The 9,455-nt window shown below is 36.9% G+C and overlaps 1 protein-coding gene across 1 annotated transcript in view; it reads right to left on the bottom strand.

Annotated features, from left to right (window-relative positions):
* Positions 1 to 1,578: 1,578 nt before the first annotated feature.
* The window catches only part of LOC107583642 (cytosolic phospholipase A2 delta-like), a 10,079-nt gene continuing 2,202 nt past the window's right edge, over positions 1,579 to 9,455 (bottom strand). The window contains exons 2-18 of the mRNA XM_016269930.1: positions 8,709 to 8,877; positions 8,501 to 8,541; positions 8,327 to 8,369; positions 8,152 to 8,206; positions 7,702 to 7,850; positions 7,472 to 7,585; positions 7,354 to 7,388; positions 6,976 to 7,114; positions 6,470 to 6,606; positions 6,118 to 6,340; positions 5,896 to 6,013; positions 5,563 to 5,700; positions 5,353 to 5,460; positions 2,839 to 3,018; positions 2,560 to 2,729; positions 2,291 to 2,477; positions 1,579 to 1,922 (exon numbers count right to left, since the gene is read on the bottom strand). Of these exons, the coding sequence (XP_016125416.1) occupies positions 1,684 to 1,922; positions 2,291 to 2,477; positions 2,560 to 2,729; positions 2,839 to 3,018; positions 5,353 to 5,460; positions 5,563 to 5,700; positions 5,896 to 6,013; positions 6,118 to 6,340; positions 6,470 to 6,606; positions 6,976 to 7,114; positions 7,354 to 7,388; positions 7,472 to 7,585; positions 7,702 to 7,850; positions 8,152 to 8,206; positions 8,327 to 8,369; positions 8,501 to 8,541; positions 8,709 to 8,877 (2,245 nt within the window). The 3' untranslated portion in view covers positions 1,579 to 1,683. The remainder of the gene's footprint in view (positions 1,923 to 2,290; positions 2,478 to 2,559; positions 2,730 to 2,838; positions 3,019 to 5,352; positions 5,461 to 5,562; positions 5,701 to 5,895; positions 6,014 to 6,117; positions 6,341 to 6,469; positions 6,607 to 6,975; positions 7,115 to 7,353; positions 7,389 to 7,471; positions 7,586 to 7,701; positions 7,851 to 8,151; positions 8,207 to 8,326; positions 8,370 to 8,500; positions 8,542 to 8,708; positions 8,878 to 9,455) is intronic.

Below are 9,455 nucleotides of genomic sequence, written 5' to 3'. Positions count from 1 at the left end.
TGTGTGTGTGCGTGCGTGTGTGTGTGTGAGTGTGTGTGTGTGTGTGTGTGTGTGTGTGTGTGTGTGTGTGTGTTTTCGGCGGATAAACTTCTAAAATCTTCTTTGGATTTCGAGATCATTCAACTCCCTATCATTAAACTCCACAAGAATGCTCTCAAGAATGTTTTCAGTAGTGTGGTTTGTTTGTATAGTCGATTTGTTCATGCCCTTGCAAAGCCTGCTTTTAATCCAGGGAAGATTCTAGAGTGCTATAGTGAAACTAGTAATGTCATAGATGTGAAGGGCATAGATATGGCACACCCCAAGGACACTCTATAGGGGAACAATAGGGAATAAGCTTCAGTTTAAGTAAATGAGTCACACTGGCCCGAATTACCTGCTATGTATTTTATGTGTGGAACACCACTCATAATATGTGTGTCTACTACCTGATCACAGAGAAACACAGCAAAAAAAGGGTGCATTATCGTCTCTCAATTTAAATGAGTCATATTGGCCAGAAGAGACTGCCATGTATTGGAATACAAAGTCTGTGCTTAATTAGCTAATCAGAAATAATTTTGCACACTAGTGATGTCTGCAAATAAATGCCAAAGCAGTGAACCTACTTATACAGTTTTTGTTGTTAAAAATTGCTGCCTAAACATTAAATTTTTTTTTTAAAAACCTAGTGCCAACATTACAACCAACAAAGTTACAAAAAACAAGTTTATTGCACTTTTTTAACACTTTTAATTTAGTTACTGATGAAGAACAGCAAGTTGAAATGACAAAAATTATTGTGACAAGTTAAATGGACAGAAACAAAGATGCTGTTTTAAAAGAGTAGTGATTGTCAACTTTTAAAAAGAAATAATGTGAAGCCAATATTGATTAGTCTATCATAGCAAACTTGTTAATTTAATAATATGACAAAATTATTGTTATATATTAAATATGTTAATGTAGAAAAATATTATTTTAATTTAAATTGTATTTTGATCAAATAACCCCCCCCCCCCCCAAACAGTAACAAAATCTTACTGACCCCAAACTTTTGAACAGCAGTGAACATATTTAGCATCTGTTTATCTCCAAATATAAAATCTCTACTTGAATAAATGCTCATAAATGTAATTTACATCAATGACTCACATTTCATGCTGTTCCATGTCTTATTATTTCCTTGAAATGCAAAAAAATTTTTGGTCATTACCATACAATGTATTTAACTAGGTGTCCAATGAGTTTCAAGCTTCAAAAATGACAAAAAGCACCAAGAAAGTTGCAATATATGTATGGAAAAGAACAAGATGTGCCATTATTTACGGAAAACATTCTCATAGCTCTCAAATATGATGTACTTTTGTTTTATTCAAATAAGGAGCATCAAAGTTGCTATGATGAAATGACCAATGATGCCACACTTGGAAAATGGCAAGTATGGCACCATTTGGACTACTGTAATGGACTTTTTATGATGCTGTATATCATGTTTTGAGCTTGACAGTTCCTGGTCACCCTCACTTTTATTGTTAATAATAGATTATTGCATTAACCCTCTCTGATTTACAGGAAATTACACAGTTTTGGAACAATATGAGGGTGATGAATGATGACATTTCTGGGTGAAGTCAAATATATACAAAAATCACTCTCCAGTTGCTCCTGCTGTCAGCTTTAACTTCTCATCTCAATATCAAATCAGAATTTTGACACCTTTGTAGCAGGAATTCTCTCCATGTTTCTCTTAAGCGCTTTGTTCAGTGTGTTTAAAATGATGTCTTTGTTGTTCAGAATGTTGTAGGTGGTGAGGTTGCTCAGCTTCTGGAAATCCTCAGGGTGATACGTAAGGTTGTGAGTGGCGAATGGACAGAACATACTAGTGAAGTCAATATCAAAATCTCCTTCCTTCATCTCTGCCTTACCCTCTCTCTTCACTCCTGCCACACAAAACCACACAATTAGTTCATAAAAATACACTTTGTAATCTATTATCTTCATGCAAAGGTTGAATCTCTATCTAAGATTCTTAAAGGAATAGTTCAACCAAAAATGAAAATAGTTTGCCATCATTCATCCACACTTATTATGTCATTCAAAATCTGTATGACTTTCTTTCTTCTGCAGATCACAGAAGATGAAAGTGCCTCAGTGTTTTTGTTCATACAATGAAAATCAATAGGGATCCACTTGACTATAATTGCATGGACAAAGCAGTTAGAATATTTTTCAAATGATCTACTTTTTGGTGAGTAGATGATGCTAGAATTTTAATTTTGGGGTGAACTATCCCTTTAATAACACTCACCAGGAGACTTGAACTGCTTGAATGAGATATTGACCAAGGGAAAGTGAATCACTATGGGAGCATCTAGATTCTCTTTATCTTCAAACACATAAATTTCCCTAATCGGCTCGGACTCCAACTTTTTGTAGTCAATCTTTGGAAACGGAATCTTGCGATCAGTGCAGTACTCCTGAGTTTGCTTTATGACCTATCGACAAATACAGAAACAACAAAATTACATTTCATCCGATTCTCCTCATAATCTGCTATGTCTTTGTGGTCTCCCTCACCTTGAAGTGGTCCGGTTCCCAAGCATAGTTCAGAGACAGAATGACGTCCGCGCATCTGTTAGAGCGTAACACAGGAGGGAATCCTGACTTCAGGACAAAAGCAGTGTCCACTAGGCCAAGTGTGGCGTCTGCTGGTGTCAGGGAGTTTGGGAAGGCGTCTGGATGTGTGTCTGCAGAAAGTCCACTTTATCATTTATCATTTCTCAGTTTGATCAAACTGAATCAAAAGGGGAATAGCACTAATTAGGCTGTACTCGACAACATAAATGATGTTCTGACCTTTCCATGTGGTGAAGTCACAGTTCTCACTGTAGTTCCTGTGCAGGTGGAAGCCTCTAAGGAAGTTGAACACTTGACTGATAATGGGGCGGCTGGTCAGAAAGTTACTCAGCTTTTTTGCCAAATTAGTCATAGGGCTGACCTGAAGTGTGTCCGACGTTGATGGTTTGTCATCTTTGTCTACAGATAAGGGAGGATACAATTTTTTCATTATTTGCATATAGATTAAACAAATTCAAACATAAAACAGAATATTTGCCATCACAAAATTGTAATCACAGCCATCACAGCTGGTAATGTATTTACTCAGTCTGAGTAGTTTTTACTTTTTTGGGGGGAAAAAATGTGGTAGCACTTTAGTATAGGGACCAAATCTCACTATTAACTAGTTGCTTATTAGCATGTCTATTATTAACATATTGGCTGTTTATTAGTACTAATAAAGCACATATTCTTCATGACTATATTCTACATCCCTAATCCTACCAAATACCTAAACCTAACAACTACCTTACTAACTATTAATAAGCAGCTAATTAGGAGTTTATTGAGGCAAAATCGTAGCTAATGGTTTATTAATGGTGAAAATAAAGTGTGACCAAAAATGTTCAGAAAAAACTTTAACTTGCTGATTAGTATCTTAGAGTTAGTAATAATGGTTTTAGACACTTGATTGCATGTTTTATAATGTATTTATTTTATTTATTTCTACTGTCTTTGAAATATGGTTAAAGTGTAATGCCAAATGCATTGTATGGATTAAGTTCAAATTTAGTACATTTAAATTATATTAAATGTAATATCAAATGACACACCACATTTAAAATAATCAAGTACTTTACATGTGCTTGTTAGTCAACACATCAAAACAGTTGTACTTATTTAAAGCACGACAAAAAAATAAAACATAATGATTTAAAATGTAAAACATTTAATTTGAGATCATTACAAATTAAGTAAAAATCTAATTAAAGTGTACTCACTTTAAGTACACTTAAGTGGACTTTTATTTCATTAAAGGGGTCATATGATGCGATTTCAATTATTCCTTTCTCATTGAAGTGTTACAAGCTCTTGGTGCATAAAGAAGATCTGTAAAGTTGCAAAGACTAAAGTCTCAAATCCAAAGAGATATTCTTTATAAAAGTTAAGAGTCAACCACGCCTAACTAAAACGGCTTGTTCTAACACGCCCCCACATGTCTACGTTACGATGTGGGAAAATTTGCATAACGCCGCCCAAATGTTCACGCAAAGAAAGAAGGCGTAACTTTTATTCTCGCTGTAGTATTGTTGTTGCCGCCGCTATGTCGTGAAGACGCTGTGTTTCGTTGTGAAAGCGAAATTACTTTGTTTGGCCTTCCAAAAGAGGACGATATCCGCTTCATCATGCCTGGAGCTGATCCGTGCTGGTCGCTGAGGAAATACATCAACTTCGCGCAGTGGATCGCCGGATCGGTTTTCACCGTGTACAAAGCGGATTCCAGCCCGGGGTCGTCACATGTGGTTGTCGCAAGCCCACCGGCCGCTCCTTCGTCAAATCCGCCGGCCGTGCCATTCTCAAGCCCGCCCGCCACCCTCACTCAAGCCGCCGGCCTCAGCTCACTCTAGCCCGCCGTGTGTGACGCTGTGTTTCGTTGTGAAAGCGAAACTACTTTGTTTGGTCTTTCAAAAGAGGACACGACTAGAAATCAGTGGTTTAGTTGTACAACACTGATCCAGAGCAGTTCAACTCAAATATTCATTTGTGTGCAGCACATTTTATGGAGGACTGTTTCCTGATTCTGGAAGAGTAGACTACAATGCCGGCTGTTCTGACTCACAGACTGTAAGTATGTTTTCATTTAAAGGATTTGCCATTGACTATTCAAACTCAAAAAGACTTTTGAGCAGCGTAGAGTAGTGCTTGTTTGTCATTTCTCCGATCACAAATGCAGACATGGTTTTATGTTTACGTGGCGCGAGGCAACGCAATGCGAAAAAAAGACAGTATAAGTCATTATAATCAGTAATTATGTCCCCACTGGATGCAACAAATGCCTCGTTTATAATGGGTTTTCATGTTTTTGTCTCGTCTCTCTGGCCGGACAGGGCATCACAGTATGGTAAGGGGCATAACATTTCCGTCACACGCTTGAGGTATTCGGCCAATCACAATGTACTGGATAGCTGGCCAATCACAGCACACCTTGCTTTTCAGATGATGAGCTTTGTAAAAATCGACGCATTTCAGAAAGGCGGAGCATAGAGGAGAAACAATAATGTACAGTATGTGGAAAATAATGTGTTTTTTTAACTTTAAACTACATAAACACATTTCATTACACCAAATACACAAAATAATGTTATTTTTAGCAATAACATATGACCCCTTTAATGTTATGTTATCATTGCCTTGCCTTGCCTAGCATACTGCTTCTTCACAAGGGTACTCAAGGGCAACCAAACTTTTGAGAAGCTGCACAGGGATTATTTGCTCAGGTGGTCTCACTCATTGTCCCTGCCTTCTTTTTACCTGTCTGTCTCACTTCTTCCCCAACTTTGCTGGCCCAGGATGGAATCACTCCAGTGACAGCACTCCAAAGCTGAGTCAGACTCAGAGAGAAAACACTGCTCCATATCCCTGCAAACACAACACATTTTGAACAATATAAATACAACTGCCAGTCATTATCTTTAACTTAAAATTCATTAATCAACCTTTACAATATTTACACTTATTTACCCAATAGAGAGTAAATTCCAGATTCAGGGAGTTTCTTGATCATGTGGCCGAGGTAATATTCACTCCCAAAGTTCTGTGCAGGTATGAAGGCACCATATTTGGTAAATCCAACCTCATATGGGGTGAACTCACACCATTCTGAATGAGAAAAGAACAAAGAGAAACATGGACAACATATCTACAGTAAATACTTCTAGTTGCTCTTAATACAAATAATTGATCTGTTAAGGAATAAACATAATTTACTTATTAAACATAATGGACCCTTATGTTGTAGGATAGGAAGCATCAAGCAAATTAAACCAGCCAAAGTAAATTAAAATCCATTCTTACCAGTCTCTATGGTACATCCTGTCTTGCCATTCTTCATGTTGAGAGCTGTGTAGATGGGAAGAGGGTTCTGGCCCTTTGATAGTGCCATCTGCTGGTCAGATAGTGTACCCATTTCTTTCTGAGGAAGAAAATAATTTATGAAGTTTCTGATGGAGAAATATATTTGCATTTATTTTTGCTTAAAATGTATTTTGCCTCTGTGATATCAAGGGAGTTTAGTACCTTCCCTTGGATGAGGTATTCTATAGCCAGACCCCACATATCGACAAGAGATACTTGGTGTCCTTCTTTCTCTCTCTCTTCCATCTTCTTTTTGTAGTGCCGTAGCTGCTCAATGGAAAATATACTAAACACGCTTTTTGAAATCTCCTGTTTTACAGACTCCAAAACCACATTTAGGTCATTGTTTGACCAGTTAGCATCACCATAAAGAGAAGCCATAGTCCTATGAGACAATGAAAGAAAGTTTGATGTTTAATGACATGATCTCCAATAAAATTTGTGTTTTGAAGCAAAACCAACTGAGAACCACTATTTTAGAGTTGGACAGGCCTGTAGTGCTCCTTATACTCACCAGGTAGAGCCAGAAATCCCTGTGATGTAGCTGACTGTATCAAGAAGCTGGAGTTTCTGAAGAGCTCTTAGGCCTCCGAATGTGCCAGTCATTGCTCTGGTCCCACCGCCAGAACACACAACAGCCACCAATGGGACCTGAACAGTCACACCAATATATAAGCTTCTATAGTTGTCTGCTTCCAGTTAAATTGGTTGATATTGCAAACTGGTATTTCTTATTTTAATATATTGTTGTAATTATAAACTATTTGTACTTGCGCTTTTGTTATTTTTCTACCTAATGTATTGGAATTCTCGCACATTCACAGAAAATAGCATATATCTGTGATGCATAAATTAAATTATTAATAAAGAAATGCATTAATTAATTAAATTATTACAATTATTATATAAATTAAATTAAAATGGATGGGAACAATAGTAAAACTGCATGTCAGGTGACTCTGCCAGGAAGTGTGTGTCTGTTGAATGTGTTTATACTCAAGTTTGTGTTTGTTTTCTTGCCTTGCTGGGTTCAGGTGCAGAGCTGAGATTCAAAGCTTTCTGAAGAGCTTGTGACACGACTTTTCGTCTTTTGACCAGAAAATTATTTTCTTCCATTGAAATATCAAAATCCAGACGCACATCCAACTTTTCATCAGAGCTTCAAAACACACACACACACACACACACACACACACACACACGATTATTCTGAGAGATTAAAGGAATCAGATTGAAACCAGTTGAGGAAATGTTGGTGGTTTACAGTGCTTTGTCTCATTTAACTATAATCAATTACACAGTTAAAATCATTCAGGTTTGGTTTATGGATTACATGCCAAAGCACTTTCTTTAAACTGTTCCTGAACTAATTAGAGATAAGCCATTCAAATTATTTACCGGCCCTCTGTGCTTAGTTGCAGATCCACTTCATCCTAAAAGAGTTGCAGTTATTTAGCTGTTCTTTTTGAAACATTGACAAAATACATGTCTTCCAATTGAGTTTACCAGTACCCACCTTTCCAATGGGCATGGTGAGCTTAATCTGCTGTTTGGCTGGTAATGGTTTCATAGGGACCGATGACAGAATGTCTGCGATCTTTGTATTTATCCTGTCCACTTCTTCCCCAGCCTGAACAAACAACAAACATGCAAACACATAAACAAGCATTATACACTCTCTGTTAGTGATATACATGCTTGATAAATTGATTTGGTAAGAAATCACCAGTTTAATCAATTTCACACTTTTGGTGGGATGAGACTAAACTCAGTCTCCAGGTCTCGGTTGATGTAGTAGCGAATGGTCTGTGTGCAGCTGGGGTTTTCCTCAGAGCCTTGGATCAAACAGTCTTCCTTATAAGCGCCTCGCAGTTTTAACATCATGTCCTTCTCCACTGAGGTAAACAGAGGAAAATTTCACATCATTTTGGCACTGTTCTTAATGCAGCACCATAAAAATTAACAATGTCATATTTATAAAACCTAAAACTTTTATTTTTATTGTAGAATTTGACTGTTAATTATACTTATGGAATAGAATTATCACTTAAAATACAATTTTTACAAATACAATTTTCTCAAGCTTTCAGTGGCTATTATACAGCCTCATATATATTTAAATATCTGATTGAGGTTTGTTAAAAGTAGAGATGTACGGATCTAAACCCAGAAATAACCCAGTGTTCTTCTATTTACCATTAGACCGTAGACGTTTTTCCACCTTCACATCCAGTGCACAGAATGGACCTGCCTAAAAATGAGCAGAAAAATTCAGAGTGCCACTTAGTTCAACAAAGATTTCCAAAGAACAGTTATGTTTTATGCGCTGCTGAAGTATGTGTAAAATATACAGTCATAACAATGTTCTTACCATCAGCACTCCATTAGAGAAGTATGGTTCAGGCTTCTCAGAGCTTGAAAAAGAAAACGAACAGATAAAATGACAGATTAGTTCAGACTGATGTAATAGAAATGATTTTTTCATAAAGAAGAAGACGTGGTTAATGCACTATTACTGCTTTCGATCGTTAACATTCTCATTCACCTCACAGTCACCTCAAACTCCACCCACAGCTCACTCTTTTTCTGGAAAAAAAGTGCATGACAATCAAAAAGACGGATGGGACTAAATCTATTTGTAATGCTTTTCTTTCATACACTGATTTAAAGTAATGGACACAGAATACTTCCACTTCAAAGACTTTGTAAAAATAAAATACAATTATAGTTTCATCATCAAATGATATACCTACCTTATCATCTGTAATGAAGCATTTTGTTTGCTTTTGTCCAGGTGTGAGGTTATTGATGTCAAATAGGATGGTGGAGAAGTAGTCATCTTTCGTTAACTTGTCAGCATCAAATATGTGGAATTCCAGAATGTTCTGAGGAGACGAGAACAAAGTGGTGAGTTTATTTGAGCTCAAAAGTACGGTGGCCGAGAAGTGCAGAACAAATCACAATTCTGAAAACAAAAGAACAAATTACAAAGGCAAATGCAAGTCTAAAAAACTAATTAACAATTCAGAAAACACAACAACAATTCAGAAAACATTATAACAAGTCAGAAAACACAATGACAAATTCAAAAACAAAATAACAAGTCAGAAAACACAACGACAAATCTGAAAACAAATTAACAAGTCAGAAAACACAACAACAAATCAGACAAACCGGAAAAGGTAGGTATAGTTTGAGACAGCGCCATTGGTTTGGGATTACTCACCGCTGACTGGACGAGACATCTGTCAATCAACGTATACAAGAGGAACCAGCCGAAGAACAGCAGAGTCCTGGTAGAAAGTTCGGAGATGGTATTAAAGTAGCTCAGTTTAAATGTATTGTATGAATTGCCCTTGCTATGGAATAAAAAATACAGGGTGTATATTTACATTTAGTAAAATGTGATTGTGAAACATCAGCTCCAGTGGTGCAGATGGATAATCGTGTGTCACCATCTTTTTGAGGCGATCGACCCGGGTTCGATCCCACCTTTTGCC

Source organism: Sinocyclocheilus grahami, unplaced genomic scaffold (genome assembly GCF_001515645.1).
Source record: "Sinocyclocheilus grahami isolate Dianchi unplaced genomic scaffold, SAMN03320097.WGS_v1.1 scaffold54.1, whole genome shotgun sequence".
Classification (NCBI taxonomy): Eukaryota; Metazoa; Chordata; class Actinopteri; order Cypriniformes; family Cyprinidae; genus Sinocyclocheilus; species Sinocyclocheilus grahami.
Note: the sequence above shows the minus strand (reverse complement) of the source record. Positions and strands in the feature narration are given on the sequence as shown.